Source organism: Cyprinodon variegatus, unplaced genomic scaffold (assembly GCF_000732505.1).
Source record: "Cyprinodon variegatus isolate N-32 unplaced genomic scaffold, C_variegatus-1.0 Scaffold329, whole genome shotgun sequence".
Taxonomy (NCBI): domain Eukaryota; kingdom Metazoa; phylum Chordata; class Actinopteri; order Cyprinodontiformes; family Cyprinodontidae; genus Cyprinodon; species Cyprinodon variegatus.
In genome coordinates, this window is record NW_015150782.1 from 522,438 (window position 1) to 541,809 (window position 19,372).

The following is a 19,372-nucleotide window of genomic DNA, read 5'->3' on the forward strand; positions in this document are numbered from 1 at the left end:
TGCCAGAGAGCTTCACTGTCACCAGACTGGAGCTCTGGAAACCATCAGTGATCCTAAAAGAAGAGTGAAATGAGGAAAATCAGTGGTGTTGCTGCTGTGACTGGCAGCTGAACCTCCTGATAGAAACTGCACCACTGGGTCCCTCAGATATTACGTAATCCTGGTTTGTTTATCTGCAGAAGGTTCCAGCTTTGTGGATGACTCCTAAAAACACTCAGAGGAATTATTTACTGAGCTGGAGGAACTTTGGTTGTTTTTGTTTTATGATCTGTCATTTTGTTCTTTTTGTGAGGCGGTTTCTCTGTCCTGCTTTTCTCTTTTATTGATTTCCTTCACTTGTGTGACCCTGGGTCTTCAGTCAGGTCTCCCTGTGCTGATCATTGGATGTGTATTCTTTTGCTGTTCTAGGTTCATCTTCATGTTTCTCTGGTCCAAACTGTGTAAACGTATTCTACTCGTTTAATGTCTAGCTTTGAAGCAAAAATATCCTGGGACTGACACCAGACCAGTGACCTGCGGCTCCAGAACCACATGTGACTCTGCATGGGTCAGAGCTGATGGAGTGAGCTGTGTTCTAGCTATAGAGGTAATACAATTGGTATTTTGTGTTGTTTTTCTGCGTGTTTCCAGGGGTGGATTTAGGGAATTTGGGGCCCAAGGCAAAGAAAGGCAGGGGGCCCTCTGAATGGAGAAGACAACTCAGAACAGCCCCATTCTCCAGATAGAGAAATGTTAATAGAGTAGACATCCATTATCTGTTCTAGGTTGTGTCCCTCTCTTCTTGTCCCTTTTCTTCTTGTTTTCCTCTCTATGTTTTGTACTCAGCTGACTTTTCATGCTGTCTCTAAAGGAATGAAAGATTTTTTCCAAGCACTAAGCTCACTTAGCTGATTGCTCCTTCCTGTGTTTCCAAAAAGGCCAAAGTAAATAACCCAGTCCTTCTTTTCACTGTAGACAAGCCATGATCTGCTTATCTGTTCTCCATTTTTCATTTGGATGAAATAATAGCTCCTCATTAGATCACTAATCCTGACAAATATTCTTTTTTCCTGAGCAAACAGGGAGAAGCTATCTGAGAGTCATTGCATTAGAGATGCATAAAGCTTAACAGAAAAAACAAAAGTGGTTCAGATGTGTTAAAAAGAAGCATCATCCAAAATTTGGATGCTTTGACCTTTAGGTGCCGGCGAGAAATCCAAATCTGAAAGAGGTGATCCTGGATCATGTGTCCGGTACCCTCCCACTGAAAGAGTTCATATCTCTGCCTTGGGAAGAGCAACACGTTTCCATAGCAACTGATGATCCGGGGCTTTATGTCAAGTGATGCCTCAGTCATGACTGAAGAATGGACATTTGAGCCATTTTTCTATCCCCTTATTACAGAATGTTTCAACTTTTCTTCATTAAAGGTCGATGAGCTCAGCGGCATAGATCCAACCCAAAATCCTTCCTCTGAACCCAGTCTAGAAAAATATGTTCTATAGAGTAATAAAGCATTCAAAGTGTTTCCTCTTTGGGACATTTTACAGTCAAACTCTTAAACCCCCCTGAACGTTTTGACACTTTTATTTTCTGCCACTAGAGGTCGCCAAACCTTAATTCTGTTCCTCTGTTTTATCATTTTTGTTGCTGTTGTTTAAGATAAATTGTTTTACAAAGTGTGCCATGTTGCATCTCTGTAGGACTGTTTACATTTTATTATATATGTATTCATATTTCCCAAGCCTTTTTTTTTATAAATAAGCCTTTAAATTGACTTGAGCAACATGGCTGTGTACCTTCATTAATGAGTCACAGCGTGTAGGCTGTCTTATAAACAGTAAATCACGCGTTATAAAGTAGAGCAGCTGAGATTATAAATATCTGATTTGTGTTTTAGCCGTATTTCATCTTGCTTCTGTAGGGACTAGATGTTGCGGCGGAAGGACATCACGCGTGTTCCGCGGTGGGCAGCGTATAAAAGCTGAACATGGCTCTATTTCTGGCTATTGTTGTTTGACTGAGAGAAGGACAGGTGGACAGTGGGACAGAGGGACATCCTGGAGCCTCGCGGTTTATCTTCGCTGCTTTAATGAGCAGTTTGGGACATAAAGTAATGAATTATTGAAGCTGTCGCTCAGAGGAAAGATTCAGTTTTGTTTTACAGCGGAGGGAAGATGCTCCGCGCACGCGCCCAATGTTGACGTTTAAACGTTTTATTGTTGGGATGTTTAAGCCGAGTGTTGAACTGCAACCTGCTCGCTGATGTTTGTGGTTTCTGTTGGTGTTTCAGAGGGACGGTGGCCTGTTGGGCTCATGTTATTGTTAGCTGTGGAGAGCAGCTATGAGGCTAGCTGTAGCCGCTAAGGCAGCGCTCTGCAGCTGATCCAGGATCAGGTCCACATCATGTAGACAATCATCCGCTGAGCATCTGGGTCACAGACAGACGGACGGACGCGGCTAAGCTAAGCTAAGCACCGATGCTAACCGATCGGTTGATGTAGGACATCCCGCCGCTCATCCCTGATTCACACCTGAAGGAAACATCGGAGCAGCTGCCATGACTCCTCAGTGAGGCAGGGAGCGGACTCCTTCCTCCTCCTGTGAGGAGAGCAGATCCAGGGTCGGGTCTCCTGGCCCTGTCACCATGGAAACGGTGGGAGACTTTGAGTACAGCAGGAAGGACCTGGTTGGACATGGAGCCTTCGCGGTGGTGTTCAAGGGGAGACACAGGAAGGTAAAGAGAAGAGAATAATAAATAAAATAATCTGATCCTCTCAGCCGAAGATCCAGATGCAAACAGCTGTTTGCTCTTTTTTTCATTCCATTTACTTTGTTGGCTGTAATCGATTATTTATATAATTAGTTAATTCATGAAATGGATGAGTCAGGCAGCAGGGAGTGACGTGCAGAGGTGGGAGGAGCTTCCTCGTTCACCATCCAGGCCCAGCTTATATAACAGCTGCTCAGAGTTCATTCATGCTTCACCTAAAAACAGGATCAGATGATGAGTTGGAAAATAAACCTGACCCCCGTGAAGCATTGCGGTACTGAGGAGATGCATCTGTGATGCAGCAGAGAAAATGTGCATGCACACCACCAGTGCATGCACACTACCAGTGCATGCACTCCACCAGTGCATGCACACTACCAGTGCATGCACTCCACCAGTGCATGCACACTACCAGTGCATGCACACTCCACCAGTGCATGCACACTACCAGTGCATGCACAGAATGATCAGGGTCTCCATCATCAGGCAGCTCAGATGCTCCTGTTGCTAGAAGCCATGCATGGATGCAGGCAGGCCGCCATGTTGGCCTCTGTGGTTTTATATAATAACACCTGAATGATGCAGTCCAACCTATTTGCAGCAGGCTCTCCATAAAGGTCAGGACCTCCTGACTGCCTCCTTTCTCAGGATGTTGAGTTTTAAATGAGCTGTGATCCGTTGCTTCTTCCACACACTATTCAGACTTTCAGAAGATATGGAGGCAGAACTACTGACCAGACATGACACACAGGCCCATAAGGGAAAACAATAATAATTGAACTTTATTGATCCACAGTGGAGAAATTCCCTCTGCATTTAACCCCTCCCCTTGGGGAGCAGTGGGCTGCCATGGTGCGGCACTCGGGGAGCAGTGTGAGGTTTAAGGACCTGGAGTGCAGGCTGCAGGATCAAACCGGGTACTTGCAAACTTTTCAGAGCTGTTACCACTAGTGCTCTGACCACTAGGCCATCACTCCAACATTTATCACAGCATTTAGCAGCAGATAAAGTGAATTTTACAAGATAGAGTAGAAAACATGCTCTAAGGATCGGGGCTCGAACTCAGAACCTCAGGATTCCAGGTCTGTGCCCTAACCACTATGCAGCCACTCTAAAATAAACCTAAAAGGACAGAAAACTTGTTTAGTCAGGAGGTTCTGACTTTTTCAGTGCAATCTTAGCATTTTGCAGCCATTGGTATGATAGAAAATCCCTGGTTTAAGTCCTTAATGGAGCCTGTCTGCATCCACTTCTTTCTCTTAAATCCTCCTGTTTTTCTGATGGACTGGTGGGCGACCTGCACCCAGATTCCTGCAGGAGATGTGCAGCGTGTCCTCTGCAGCCCTGCACTGATTAGGAAATGTTTTAATGAACAAGAAGCTGTTAGGTGTTGTTTTGATTTTATCAACAAAAGGGATTAGAAGATGGGGTGGTGTATTTGGAGTTTTTTTTTTTTTTTAAATAATCAAAAACTGCTAAATGTAAATAAAATAATTTAGGAATCCAAAATCTTTAAAGCCATAAAACCAAAGCATAATCTTTCTAAAGATCTAGAAGTTTTTGGGAGGTGGTTTTAATGATCCTGACCATTGAAGGATGGATTGATCCATATTTCCTCCAAATATAGCAGGAAAAAAGCCTCTTGGTTTAAATGAGGAGGGATCAGGGTCCCTGGGGGGCTGCAGGATGAAAGTTTATCCAGTTTGGAGGTCAGATAAAACCACAAAGGCTTTAAGGTTCAGGAAGGACTAATTTTCACCCCATAGATCTGGTTTATCAATGAATGAAGCTGAAGTTGGTCCCTCTGTCCTGCTTTATGACTGCCTGTGGTTTAAACGCTCTTTACCCTTTATAGGGCAAGTTAAGCGTTTTCCATCCCCCCGTCCCTCAGTGAGGTCTAGAAGCTAAAGATCTATATCCAGCCATTCAGCAAAGATTTTGCTACATGGCTGTACATCTCATTTTGGCATTTGACCAATTAGATGAATCCTTGAATGATAGATTATCTACTGGAGAAAAAAAAGTTAACAAGTCAAGAAAAAAAGTTAATTGAAAAGTTAATAAGCCAAGTTAACAATTATACTAAAAATGTCAGTGCCAGTATCAGCTTTAATGCCTGTAAGGTTATTTCACTCTCAGGAGTTTTTTTCATGAATTTCTTCTAGAAGCACTTTTGTTAATTTTCTTAATACATTCGGGCAAGTTGGCGTCTCTTGTTTTTACATTGACCTTCATTTTTACCATCAGAATATCCATATTTTTTTAATGTTCCAAAGATAATACGGTCTTGTCCTGGATTCTAATAACACTATTGGCTGAAAATGTTTAATTTTCAGAGTATTTCCCTGAGCGGCCTATAAAGGGTTAAAGTAATGGACCTAAAGCCGCTCAGGCCGCGCTGCTGCAGAAACTCACCAGATATGAAGGTCTGAAAATGTGCTGTGATTGGCCGCCCTCCTGTCATTTGTGAATGGAGGAATCAGTCATGGTTCCACTAAGTCAGGTCATTTCTTCCACATGGAAACCTTTCCTCTCACGCCTACATTGTCAAACTGAATGCAGAATGGATAAAGGCTCCCATCTTCTATTGCATTTTATTAACATCTTAAAATATCTCTGAATCCTCCAGATGTTGTTAATGATATTCTTATCAATTTTTCCCAGTGTCTTGTCTGGTTTCTGCCGTTTCTTCCTCCCTATTGATGCTCATCCAACCATCATCAGCTGTGATTCATGAATGAGGTCATCGGTTATTCTGGAAGTGGGAGCTGGCTGCTGTTCCTTTTTTTCCCCAGGATGACTCTGCAGACCATAATAACCCAGCGTGTTTCCGTTGCATGCTGGGTCCTTTGCCCGCCTCCAGGCTGACTTCAGCATCAGCAGGAACATCTCCTATTAACCTAGATTCTGCTGCAGGCCGCCTCTCCTCTCTGTGTTCCTGCTCTGATCAACATTTCCAGATCGTTTGTTTCAGAGGCTTATTCTTGAGCTGGTTGCTGCATATGAAGGCGTTCTGTCACACCAGCATACCTATAGTCAATACCCATGAGCAAGACGTCATTTGTGTTGATCCATTTAGTTCTGTACGAAAAATAAACTTTAAACTACCTCAACGGGCGTGTATCCCTTTAGTCATGTAGAAAATAAAATTTAAAGTCAGATCACCATACGCTTCAAAAAACACCAAAAAGTGAGTAATTAAATTTCACGCTCGTTGAGGTAGTTTAGGGTCTATTTTTTTTGTACAAAAAATAGGGTCAGTAGGCTGACGCCTGCTCTGCCTCTTCATTCTGCGCCTCAGAAGGCGCAAAGCCAAGTGACCTGATGCTAAGCGTTTCCTTCCACCTTCCAGGCATCGCTCAGCAGCACCATGAACCAGGAGGCCTCTCCTGGATTAGGGCTGATGCTTGAGGCGCCCAGCAGGGGGGTTATGTTGCTCTAGTCTGAAAAAAACCATCTGAAAAGTTCAGACACGCAGGAAGCAGTGGAACAAATGAAGTCTTTGATAAATGATCCTGTAAGCTGTGGTCTGGAGACGGATGAGGATGTTCTCTAACATGTTTTCTCCTCTGTGCTGGGAAGAAAACCGACTGGGAGGTGGCCATCAAGAGCATCAATAAGAAGAACCTGTCCAAGTCACAGATCCTCCTGGGCAAGGAAATCAAAATCCTGAAGGTGAGGCGGATGGCCGGGGACCTGATGGTGACCTGATGGTGACCTGATGGTGACCTGGGTCATGGAAGCTGACCTTTCTCTCTCTGCTCTGTTTACTCAGGAACTGCAGCATGAAAACATCGTGGCTCTTTATGACGTTCAGGTAAGTGTAAAGACTCGGGGTGGGTGGGAGTGGCTTGAAGCTGATTTCCATGAGTGAGGAACCAGCTCAGTAAAATTTTAGGGGTTCTGATGATTTCAATCAGTTTAAAATCATTGCAAGATCAGAAGATTTACCACCAGCTTCCTGCCATGAGGGAGTGGTCTGTAGCCTGACGCCTCGATTCCACACACTGCGTCGGCGCTCCGCCCCGCTCACGTACGTCATGCACGTGCAGAGTACCTGTCCGTCATGTTAATCAGTGAGAGCTGCTCCACATCCGCCGCTACTCCTCCACTCGTCTCCGTCCGTCAAAATCCAGAGCTGAACTATTTTTATCTCCGCTCCGGTCCGGCCAGGTCAAGATCCGCAATTCCAATCGCACCAAACAGGAAAAAGAACAGCAAGGAGATCTTTTTTGTCAAATTATAAGTAATTACAAATCAGAGCATAATTCTTCTATATTCCCAAAATCAAAGAACGTTTCATTAGATGATTGGATGAAGACTATTGGTTCTTCAACAGACCAGGAAGCAGATTTCTCATCTCCATCAAAATATTGATTTTTATACCAAGGGGTTTAAAAGTTGAATCAATTTCAGTCAAAATAAACTCTAATCTCAGGCATGAATGAAGAGAAGCTTAGTTTGGAGATAGAGAACAAACATAGTTCATCCAAACCATGGAGGATCCTCGTTATCCATCTTACAAAAATCACAACAAAACGAAAATATTTGGGCAGAAACTGTTTATATGCTGGATGCTGATGGGCATTTTTTTAAGCTGTCATATTAGATTAAGCTTAATTTCCGCATGTTTTGCTCCTATGAATTTAATAATAATATAGTGCATGTTCTCCTCCAGCTCAGAGGAAGTCGGAGCGGAGCAGGATGGTAGGAACAGCGGAGGCTGTAGGCTTTGCTTTGCGCAGGCAATCTCTAGCGCTGCGGGGTGGAGCGTGGCTGGGCGGGGCGGTGCTGGGCGGGGCGGTGAGGAATTTTTATTCACATTTGATCTGATGTTGGCTGAGTGCTAACATGACTAAAGCAGCGTTATATCTAGGTCTTTTAGATCTTCCCTTTACTAGGAGACGTTCCAAACGATGTGCTTCTTTAGGAGCTCTGATAGCTACAGCTCCTCCTATCCAGGAGGTGGCGCCCTCACCTGCTTTTACCGTTTGCCAGATGGCTTCAAGGTCCGCTGATGCTACCTATTAGCAATCGTTTAGCCTAAATAAGTCATTACCAACGCGTCCCTTTACCTCGTTAGTTTTAATTTAGTTTGTTTTGATCTTGAATCTGAGAAATGTTTTGCAGAGAAACGGTTTCCCTTTTCCACATGATTTCAACCTTCTATTCCCTTTGGTTCCTGTTCAAAATTCATTACACAATTATTTATATACTTAATTTATTTCTCCCAGCAAAATTAATACTTCAGTTCTGCACCACTCTGGTTTTGTATCTATGGAAAAACTTCCACTGGTGACATGATGGAAACCAGCCGCCGCCATTAGCTTGTTGTTAGCCTGTTAGCACTTAGCATGCTGCGTTTCTTACAGGGTTGTTATTGGATTTAAGTCATTTAATTTGAAAATATCATACAGTGTGTCCTGAGCTCAGTGTGGTTTTCAGCTTTATAATTCCCTGAATCAGAGCATAATAAAGCACAGTTAATGTCCCTATCAGCAGACTTTGATCCTAATGTAGTAGTGACTCCATCATGTGACCTTCAGGTGTTCTGATTTCAGAAATGTTCTGAAACCCTCTAAGGATTTTTACAATTCTATTCAGTTTATTTCTATAGCTGCAATTCACATCATGAACGTTTGAGATAAACTAACTGGAGTTAAAATTACATTTAGTAAGTTTTTACTGAAAAACCGCTTTTCTTATTTGAGCCTTTTATGAATTCAATTCTATTCAGTTTATTTCTATAGCTCTAATTCACATCATGTCATCTCAGGTCACTTTCCAGTTCACCAGATCATCCAGTCAGATTGATTCCAAGTTTTCTATCTAAGGAAAACCAGGAGAAAAATGGATTAAATCTATAAGAACAGACAAGATGTGCTTTAAAAGCCTAATAATTATTTCTCATGTTGATTTGATGATGTATATCAGGGGATCTGATATACCTTTAAAAATGAATATGCCTCCAATTCTGAAAAAATAGTAAAGATGAATATGTATTTTTTTTAATGTATCTTGCAATGGAGCATAAAATGGTCTAGAACTTGACAGTAAAATGATTTTATTTTAATATTAGGCTACATTTTCAAGACTAAGTGATAAACAAAGATTATCCGTTTAAAAACCACATGGAAAACAATTAAAAACACCGCCTAAATGACGGCGAGGGTTCCGCCTAAATGACGGCTATGGCACCGCCTAAATGATGGGCCTAAATGACGGCGACGGCTCCGCCTAAACGACGGCGACGGCTCCGCCTAAACGACGGCGACGGCTCCGCCTAAACGACGGCGACGGCTCCGCCTAAACGACGGCGACGGCTACCCCTAATCGACGGCTCTGCCTAAACGACGGCGATGGTTCCCCCTTTATGATGGCCCTAAATGACAGTGAAAGGTTCTCCCTAAATGACACAGACTGGCCACCAGTGTTAGTATTTCTTTGTATTCTTTCACTGTGCCCCAACCCTCATCCAAATCACAGGATACAGAAAGATGTAAACAGTCCAGCAGACGCAGTCAGCGTTCCTTCTGTTTTTACGGCCCAGTCCCTGCTGGTTGCATAATGTGGCTCAGCTGAGGGGAGAAGAACTGGAAATGGGACGAATGTTTCTGTTTAGTGGAACTGGGAGCAGTTAACTTTTCCTAGAAAGCCCGGCTCTGTTTGCGTTCCTCCAGAGGTTGGGTTTCCAGATGGTTTAGAGGAGACCATCTCTGGCCGTGTTTTCCTGCTCACCACTGTCAGCTGTTCAGAACACGGGGTGACGTTGGTGTGACATCAACAGGCTTCTGCTGCACACTGCTCACTAGCTGCTGCCAGTTGTACACAAACATCTCCTGGCTGCAGCGTTTGCTTTCCCACATGCCGTTGCATAACCCTCAGCTGCTCCTGTTGGACTGTGACACAATAACTCAGCCTGTTGCTCTGAGCTGCTTGTGAAACCACTGTGTGACCGTGAGCGTGCTCCGAGGACAGGTGGCTGTTTTGGAGGATTTCACGCTCGTTTCTGGGCCCCGCCCTTAGCTGGCGGCTCGCCATCTGTAGCCAAAAATCCCCCAGAAAACAGGGCGCCTGGTTATCATTTCATAACGTTTAACTGCTGCTTCCTCTAACGGCGAACAAAGGGCGTCCTGTGAACTACTTCCTCTGCTGGCTTCGCTTTACTCCAGCAGAGGATCAGAGGATAGATTAATGCTGGGATGTAGAGCAGCGTGGTTCTGACAGCCATAACCATTATGCAATCTGCCTTTAGCCCTATTGGACACATACAACCCACCCCCCCAGCAGCAGATGGAGAAATCACCTGATTGATTGGGAAACATGGAGCAGCTCCATGTACATAGAGGTGGCTTCTGATTGGACCGAATCTACGTGCTCTTAGAGCTGCTAACTAGTTTCTATTTCCACCAGATTCTGGTCTGAGAAGAACTAAGCCAATAGATCCAAAATGGATTCCTGTGTGTCTGAGGAAAAAAGTCATCTGAAATGTTTTAAGCCAAATCATTTCTATCAAACTGACCCCATAGATATAAGGAACTAGAACCGAGTCCATTCCTGCATGTGGTTTTTTAAGTGTCTGGATAAAAAACTAGATCCTGGCAGCTTGGAAAGCTGCAGAGCTGCTGCTGTAGTTTATGTCGCTATCGAAGTCTGTATCTTAAGGGCATCAAACTGCTGGACGTAGATGTAGAGAAACCTGAGCATTACTAAAAGGCTCTCAGCTCTGTGTCGGTACCGTCTGCTTTATTTCTGTTTCCACGGTGAAGAGGACAGGTGCTTGAGGACAAATGGCTCCTCTTACTGATTCTCTGTCTCCTCTCTTCCAGGAAACTCCCAGCTCCGTTTTCCTGGTCATGGAAGTAAGTTTAGAAACTCGGCTCTGGATGTTTACGCTTTTTCTTTCCTCTTTGGCATCCAGTCAGAGTAGCTTGGTTCTGTGACCCATCCACTCTTCATATTTGTTGTATCATGAGTTGGTTCAATGTCTGACTTGATGCATCCCTCTGTCCACTTGTTCCTGCTCTCTGTCCACTTCCTGTGTTTTCTGCTTCACGTGTTTCCTGTCCTCATCAATGAGCTGCTACCATTAAAACCTGTTATTGAATGGTTGATCATCCTCATCCTTCACCTTCAACCTGCAGGTGGCTCTGCAGCTTTCATCCTCCCTTTTCCCCCGTTTTCTTTCTCCCTGCTGTTGAATGAGAGGAAAGTTGTTCATGTCTCCTGATGGTGTTTTTCTCCTCACAGTACTGCAACGGAGGGGATCTTGCCGACTATCTGCAAGGTAAGCTTCTGCTAATCTGTGTGCCTGACACACAGATTATCATGGATCAAAACAAAGTTAGGGATGCTGCATTGGAGGGAAAGCTGCATGTTTAGGAGCCTGTTTGTTTATGGAGGGAAACGGCTGCTAAATTCTACAATGATGTTCAAAGCAGTGACTAGTTTCACCGCACAGAGCAGAACGTGCACATTGACTCAAGTTTGTTACCCTGATTAAAGCAGCCAGGCTTTAAAACGTCAAAAACATGGAACACTGCCCGTCCCCCACGCGTTGCTACACAGAGAGGAGGCGGCTAGACTTTTGCTTTGCTTGTTGGAAATAAGTTGGATTATTAAAAAAACAAAACAAAAACTAGAAGTTAAAAGAGCTGCACATCTACATCCCATAGATCTATGATTAGAGTTTTTCGGTTGGCTGAGCTGGAATAAAGAAGCTGCTGTGATCGGTTTCCAGTGAAAAAATTAGATGGACGGTTAGAAAAAGAAATGACTGAAATGAGTCATATGCCGGTATTAGATATGCTGATGTCTCTAATTTATTTATTTTTTCATAACAGAAAACCATAAAAATGTATTTAATTGATGTTTTAAATGTCACATTTAGTGATGAGAGTTAAATATAGAGGATTTTATTTATATCAAGATTATTTCAATTTAGTTTTATGTTCAGATGACATTTTAACTCAGATTTTCTTACGTTTTTTAACCTTTATNCAGATACCCTATAGAATCATTCTATCACCCTATTAGAGACCTGAAGGACCAGATACCCTATAGAATCATTCTATCACCCTTTAACAGATTTAACCAGGAACTAACAGCCCAGAGGAAGTTTAGCTGCTCTTAGATCATCCAGCTGCTCTCTTCTCTGAACTGTAACGGTTTAAACGTCTCTGCTCCCATTTGATCTGTTGGTTGTTTAACGCTGGTGTTGATGTTCTGGTTGTGCAGAATCCCGCGGGAGACGTCTCCTCAGCTCGGTGACCTGCTGCTCGGCCTGCTGCAGAGGAATCAGAAGGAGCGGATGGACTTTGGTGGGTGTGGCCTCTGAATCGGGGCTCTGCAGCCTTCAGGCATGTTTAGAAGCTTTCATGCTCTGACCTTTGACCTTCCTCTCTCTGCAGACACGTTTTTCAGCCATCCTTTCTTGGAACCATCGTCCACAATTAAAAAATGTGAGTTGAAAGGTTTTTCTCTGGGGAATCCTCGCTGCAGTAAAATGTTAACTAACGGCAGCACGTCTCCCTCAGCATGTCCAGTACCCGTCCCCAGCGCCGCCGCCGCAGAAGGTTCCTGCAGCTCCTCTCCATCCATCCGCTACAGCTCCCCTCCTGTGAGTCTGATGGGTTATTGTTCCATGGTGCTGTGGGCCTCTTCTTCTCAACCATTGTGAACACAGAGCCGTTATTTAACCAAAGGCTAACACCTCTCATTCTTCTCTCCATCTGAACACAGTCTCTTCCAGACATGCAGACTCTGACTGAGGACGGTCTGTCATCTCCTCCGATGGGTCCGCCCAACTTCCTGCAGCTGTCCAAAGAGTCTGCAGGAAGCACCAGCAGCAAGAACTCCTCCTGTGACACAGACGATTTTGTTCTGGTTCCTAACATCTCAACTGAGAGCTGTAAGTATCCAAAGCAAAGTTATTTAAGGCCTGAGCCTTGATAGAACTACTGCTACTTAGATTCATACATGCTTTCTGCTGATAAATACAGATAAATTGTTGATAATTTGATTTCAAAATCCTAGTTTTAGTGGATGTAGATCCCATGGGCGTAGGTTTGCATAGGGAACATAGGGACATGTCCCTACCAAAATTTTGGACCGATCTATTTGTTCCTACCAACAATTACAGGTGAATAACATGTTTATAATTTACAGTAAAAANCAGGTGAATAACATGTTTATAATTTACAGTAAAAATTGTGACAGCAGTTGCTTCTTTTCCTCTCACAACTTCGCTGCCTGGTACCTGCTGTATTTACCTTCTTCTTAGTCGCTGATAAACTCCAATGCAACCCTTTTCCGAGTGGAAAAAGTCTCAATTCATCAGACCTGTTGATGCTTCAAACATTGATAAACAGCATCTAGTGAGTGTAGTGTTATAACATTTGTATAAATGTAGCTTTAAACTAACTGTACCCTGATGCTCACGTCAAGCATAAAAAAAGAGCGTGAATATTTTTGTACAGGACCAATGACATCAGACCAATGAAACTAAAGACCAATAGTGTCCCTACCAAAGTTGATATCAAACCTTGGTATAGATCCAACATCTCCTAACCCATCATGTTCTGTGGCAGACGGGTTGCATATAACTGGAAGCTTATAGATGTTTCATCGCAAGCCTGCTGGAAAGTAGCCCATTGTTGCTTGATTTTAGTGTAACGTTTGTGTAAAAAAGTGCTTCCTTCTACTTGCACGCATGGATCTGCATGGTAACTGCAGCTCTCTCTGACTTTCTGTGGCTGCAAACCTCCTTTAAGTGTTTTACTGCTACCTAAAGCTGCAGTGTGAAATCTTGATGTTAGTCGGTTACACTTTGATTAAAGTGCCTCTGCGATTTTAAAATTTAATTTCATTACTTAGTGATTTTATTGCAAATGCAATTAATTACCCAGCCCTAGTATCCAATATTATTACACATTTATTACATTTTTCTTTTTTTTTTTTTACAATGCATCTCTCCTTTGCTTTGAGTTTTAGCATCTTATGCTCCAGGATCTGCAGCATGTTGCTCTGAAATGCTGCTAACAGGTCAAAGATGAGTGAAGGAGACTCGGCCAATAGCTGCAGCAGCTCAGAGTCCTGTGAGAGCGTTTAGTTCGAGGCTTTCAGTGAGCAGATCTTTGAGTTTCCAGCTGCTCCCATCGTCACCCAGGACTGATCAGGCTGAAAATCAACAGATTTCTGTCTGCAGGTTAAACTTGAGGCATCTCTAATCTTCAGACGTACTGACTGCTAACAGGTCAGGGTTTATCGGTGCTGGGAATCCTGAGCTCGCTGCGTTTAACCCTTTAAGCAGCAGGTCCAGCTCCATCCTGGTGCTGCTGTTCCTCACCTGCTCAGCTGCTCCCAGTCACACTAAACTGCCCATTTTTATTCTCAGCAGCCACCTTTAGGAAGGGAATAAACAGCAGACAGGAGGTGCATCAGTTCAAACACTGCCTCTATGCTACAACAGGCCACACGCTAACTTTTATGGCTAATAAAATCAACCGCTGCGTAGCCGCTCGCGGGTGATGGTCCTGAAGTCTGTCAGGACCTGCTTCTATCCGTCCAGCTGAACTCTGCGTTCCGTACCATCATAGTCCTCATACTTGGCTGTTTTGTCCTCCTCCACAGACGACCACCCAGCAGGAGCCGGCTGCCGCCCGTCCACTGACCTTTTCATGTGTGGAGGGTGAGTAACCACCTAATGCTGCGTCTTTGTGATGCTCAGAAACTCCTTTCAAAGGCTGCTTTCTCAATGCGTCTGTTACCATCATAGCATCGTAAGGCTAAGCAGGCATTAAAGATGGCCACTGAGCGACGCGTTAGGCTGCCACTGAGACTTTAAAGCATTTAGAGTAGTTTTCTGAAATGCTGGTTTTAATGGCTGTTTTCTAATGATGCTGCCACCTGTTGCCAAAAAACAGTACTGCTCATTGTCTTGCTCCAGCTTTCCTTTTTCCAACTTTCCTGGAGTTTCCATTGGGATCTGAGCTGATCTGGATGTCAGTCGCTTCTAATTGTCCACAGAAGCCAACCTGAATGTAACACTTGGATAGTTTGCTGGGTTTGACCCGTCTAACATGGAGGCGCAGACCAGCGCAGGAACTTCTGACCTGATAATAGGCTGAAAGATGCATCGTGCTGAACTACTGTGGCATCATTTAAAACATGTTTTATTCTGCCTGGCTGTGTGTTTCCTGGACGGGGCCGCCTGTGGAGCTGGTTGACAGTTGCCTTTTGTATCTATGCTTCTTTTTCTATGTCTGCTTCTGTCTCCTTGAACCCCAGTGGGCCTCAGCAGATGGCCGCTCACACTGAGCCTGGTTCTGCTGGAGGTTTCTTCCTGTACAAAGGGAGTTTTTCCTCTCCACTGTCGCTACAAGCATGCTTAGTGTGAGGGATTGCTGAAGAGTCAATGAGTCGATGCAATCAGCTGGTTTTCCTTAGATAGAAAACTTTGAATCAATCTGACTGGATGATCTGGTTGATCTGGATCTATAAAGTGACCTAAGATGACATGATGTGAATTGGAGCTATAGAAATAAACTGAATAGAATTAAAAATGTTAAAGGGTCAAATTAAAAAATCTGTTTTTCAGTAAAAACTTACTAAATGTCAATTGAACTCTGATAAGTTTATCTCAAACGTCGACAAACATTAAGGATCAACTTCTATATATAAATTCTACTGTCAGGATTTTCTGTCTCTGCTAATCATAGATGTTTTCCTCCTTTTCCAAATGAGCCGTGATGCTGCTTTTTAAAATGACTGATGAGCTCATTTTGGAGGCGTTTCTTGGTGGGATTAGCAGCGTATTGTTTATTCCTGGGTCAGCGAGTCGTCTTTAGTCTGTCTGTTGCGTCATTAGAAGGAAAACAGGCTCCTCACTGCATGGTGAGAAATGTCACCCTGTTGCTGGATGAGTCAGAAAAGCCAAAGTGGTGCGATGATAAGAATAGCTTCACACCACCACAGTCACTGTTATGCTGATTTAACCGTGAGCTTTTAATGGGGAACTGGAACAGATCATTTTATTAATTTCTTCCTAGATTCAAACAAACACATCTCCTCTTGTAAAAGTATTAACACCTCATAACTTTTAACATTCTAAACCTAAATTTTAACACATCTTTGTCCAACATTAAAAGGAGGAAGGAAGCTAAATGGTTCCTAAGGTTTTTATTTTGGGGTTTGTCCTCCAGGTTGGATAGATAACATCTATAAAGATATTTTTCTATCATTGTGGGTCTGATGCTGAGCTGTTTTAGCACAAAGCTGTGCTTTGTTTAAAACTGTTCCACTGGATTTCAGGCTGGACGTTGCTTAAAGGTTTGTCCTGCTAATAGTGAAACTGTCCGGCTTCCTTTCCTTGCTGAGAAAAGCATCCTGACTGTTTGGTCCCTCTGCTGTCACGTTCTATGCTGGAAATGCTACCCTCAAACTCATCTGCATTGTCAGGTTTCTGCTCTGCTTGGACTCAGATCTACTCAAGGTTTGCATGTTTTAAAACATTTGCAAAGCGGATCAACTTTGCAGGAAGTGCTTCTAAAAAGTGATCCGATAAATATCTTGGCTCTGCGGCAAATGTTGCGGCTCCTGCTGCCGGTAAGAAATGAAGAGTTTGGGTCGTTTTCTGTTCAGCTGTTCTGCAGAATTCACACATTTTTTTTCTTCTCTTTCTTCTGCTGGAATCCCACAGTTTTTTGTTTTTGACATAATAAATTAATATTTGTAATAAAAGATAAATGTGGGTAGATGTGTGGATTTTATATGATCAGTGGAGGTTTGAGTGACTTTGCTCCCAGACGTGGAAACCTCCACCTTTCACGGTTGCTTCTGGTGGAACCATCCTGGCTGCAGAAGCGGTTTCCCATGGTTGCGTCTTAAAGTGAAGTTTTAGATGAACAGAGAAGGTCCTTTCTCTTTCCCTCCCCCTGCATCTCCTCAGCGTAGCGATAATAATCCCCCTACTTTCCTAAACTCTGGTAACACCAACACTAAATCTCCTCACTGCTCGCTGCCCTCCACCAGTTTTGCTCTTTTTTTTTTTTGTTGTCTTAAAGGATCTCCAGCATCCTCCACTAAGTTCTCTAATATATTGTGCCTCTCAGTATATCTGGTCTATTCATCAGTAATTGTTTCCACTCTTCCATAGAGGTCAGATTTGTGGGGATCACAGCTAACAGCTGAGCTCTGGTGGTTGCAGCTCCCCCAGAGTCTCAAAGCACCTCTTGGCTGCTTCTGTTTGCTTCATAATTCAAACTTCTGTAAAGGCCTCACATTTTGAACAGCCTGCAGGTCAGGAACACATTCCTGGGTGTTTTCAGAGCTACAGTGGGGAGCTCTGGCTTTCTAAGGAGTGAAGACGTAGAATAAAACCCTTCACAGCTTTAACATCCATGGAGGTGGAAATGTGGAAGAATGTCTCAGATCTGGATACGTTTTTTCTGTCTTCTCCGTCTGCCTCCTCTGGACATTCGTCTCCCGTTCTTCTCGCTGCTTCCTGTTTATCTGAAACTGTTGCATAAATGATTTAAACCCTGGAAGAAACTTTCCTGATGATCCAGGAGTTTCCTCTTTATCGATGGCAGTAAGACTGAAGCTCCTGATTTGTAAAAGTGTTTCTTGGCTGCAGTCGGTGATGAAGGGAAGCAGAGTGTGGATTTCTCTAAACAGGAAGTGATTGTCAGAGAATGGCCGCCCTGCTGCTGACTCCTGTCCTGCTCTTCTGCTCGCTGTAAACTGGTTTCCATGTTTCCTTCCCTCCTTCGTCTGACGCCGAAGCCTCCCGTGTGTTTATGGATGACAGGAGGAAGGTGGAGGGGAGGGTGTTTGGTGCAGACATGTCAGAGTGCAGCTCTTTGCTCTGTGGTTCTTTGTCTGGACTAGTCCTCCGTCACATGACCCGTAGAACCTCCCAGTGTTTGGAGAAGCTCCTCCCCTGCCGGCTGTGTGACAAAGGCTCCCTGTTGGGTCACTGGGTCACGGCTGCTGCTGAGGAACACCATGTCCTCTACAGAACAACACCCCCCACCCCCGCCCGTTTGATAGCACTGTGCTCTGGTCCAACTGTAGCCCCGCCCCCAGCCCAGTGTGCTCAGAGCTGATTGGTGGACTCGCTGTGTTTACATGGAAGTCCAGCCTCTTTGTTTTCTCTCACTTTCTGACTTCAGCAGCTCAAACAAAGACCCAACGATTGCAGAACTAGAGCAGAGAGATGTGTTGTGCTGTTAGCAGAGTTTTATATTATGAGTCTGAGCAGCCATGACAAAGTTCTCCACGTGGGATCTACAGCCTGAAGCCTCCTTTCTTCTTTCCCAGGCAGCCGCAGCCCCCCCAGGGACAGGCGGCCATGGTCTCCCCGCGGGCGGAAACCACCCCCATTCCTGTTCCCACCCAGGTGCGCAACTACCAGCGGATCAAGCAGAACCTGTCCAGCAGCCCAAGTTCTGCTGTCTACAGCTCCCCCAGGTAAACCCGCCCTTTCACCTGTGGGGGGGTTAACGTTGACGATCTGAGCGTATCGCTGTCTGAGAGATTCGTTCACACATGAAAAGACTCTGTTACTGCATCAGAACCAAGCTGCTGAACGCAGCTCATAAGATTCCTCTGGGATAATGAGACACTGAACGGGTTAAACGCACTGCAAAAAAATGTAAATCTAAATTCAGTCCATTTTTCTTAAAAGTGTTTTTTTTTTCTTAAATTGAGGAAGTGCGACACTTTGCCAATGGAGCAAGATAATTTCAAATAAGAAAAACATCATTTCAGTGTCTCATATCAAGTGTAAATTATCTTATTTTAAGAAATTGAAAAATGAAAGAGCTTTTTGCTCATTTGTGGGTTGATTTTGCAGGGCGGGCTGTAATGTCCGTCCTCGGCTGCAGCGGGTTCTGTTAACCATGAGCTCAGGGAGACGATTTGATCCTGTAAATATGTCTGAAAGCTGAAGAAAAATCTTTTTCTCTGGTTGACGGTTTGTTTCCCAGGTCAGGAACCGTCAGGCGCTCCAACACCAGTCCTATGGGCTTTCCCAAGGCGGGCTGTGGGTCTCCCAGTTCAGCCGATGCCCCCCAGCCAGCGTGCCGACGCCTCTCCACGGGCAGCTCCCGGCCCTACTCGCCCTCGCCTCTCGGTGAGCTGCGGTTCTTACCCAGCGGCCCTGTGTGAGGCCCAGACTTCATGCTGGTGTTTTGTTTTGCAGTGGGAACCATCCCTGAGCAGCTGGGCCACTGCTGCTGCCAGATGCAGAACCAGGAGCATCGCATCCGCTGCTCTGCAGGAGGTCAGTTTGCACCTAAACGTCCTGAACGCTTCATAACGGCAAACATTAAACCGCAGGAAAGCAGTCTTCTGGTTTCAGTGTAAAAGCAGCTTTAGAGCTAAAGATAGCAGACAAACACCTGAGTCATCGACTTTGGCTTCCATTGTTCCTGTAATAAGAAGCTGCTGGGATCTGAGGTTATTGTTTATGGTCATTGTTAAAGCTGGGGAGTGTGGTGGTTAAAACGAGTCCCGGTTCTCTGTGGAACAAAACAAACCTCCTGTGATGAACCGAGCCAAAAATCAGAGAAGCACAGGAAAAAATGGGAACAAATTTATTTACCAAAAAGAATTCAA

At 44.2% G+C, this 19,372-nt stretch overlaps 1 protein-coding gene across 1 annotated transcript in view; it reads left to right on the plus strand.

Annotated features, from left to right (window-relative positions):
- Positions 1 to 1,976: 1,976 nt before the first annotated feature.
- ulk2 (unc-51 like autophagy activating kinase 2) overlaps positions 1,977 to 19,372 on the plus strand; it is a 27,288-nt gene continuing 9,892 nt past the window's right edge. The window contains exons 1-12 of the mRNA XM_015384998.1: positions 1,977 to 2,716; positions 6,335 to 6,427; positions 6,528 to 6,569; positions 10,582 to 10,614; positions 11,003 to 11,039; positions 11,959 to 12,072; positions 12,163 to 12,371; positions 12,494 to 12,662; positions 14,384 to 14,441; positions 18,074 to 18,223; positions 18,742 to 18,887; positions 18,957 to 19,037. Of these exons, the coding sequence (XP_015240484.1) occupies positions 2,627 to 2,716; positions 6,335 to 6,427; positions 6,528 to 6,569; positions 10,582 to 10,614; positions 11,003 to 11,039; positions 11,959 to 12,072; positions 12,163 to 12,371; positions 12,494 to 12,662; positions 14,384 to 14,441; positions 18,074 to 18,223; positions 18,742 to 18,887; positions 18,957 to 19,037 (1,222 nt within the window). The 5' untranslated portion in view covers positions 1,977 to 2,626. The remainder of the gene's footprint in view (positions 2,717 to 6,334; positions 6,428 to 6,527; positions 6,570 to 10,581; positions 10,615 to 11,002; positions 11,040 to 11,958; positions 12,073 to 12,162; positions 12,372 to 12,493; positions 12,663 to 14,383; positions 14,442 to 18,073; positions 18,224 to 18,741; positions 18,888 to 18,956; positions 19,038 to 19,372) is intronic.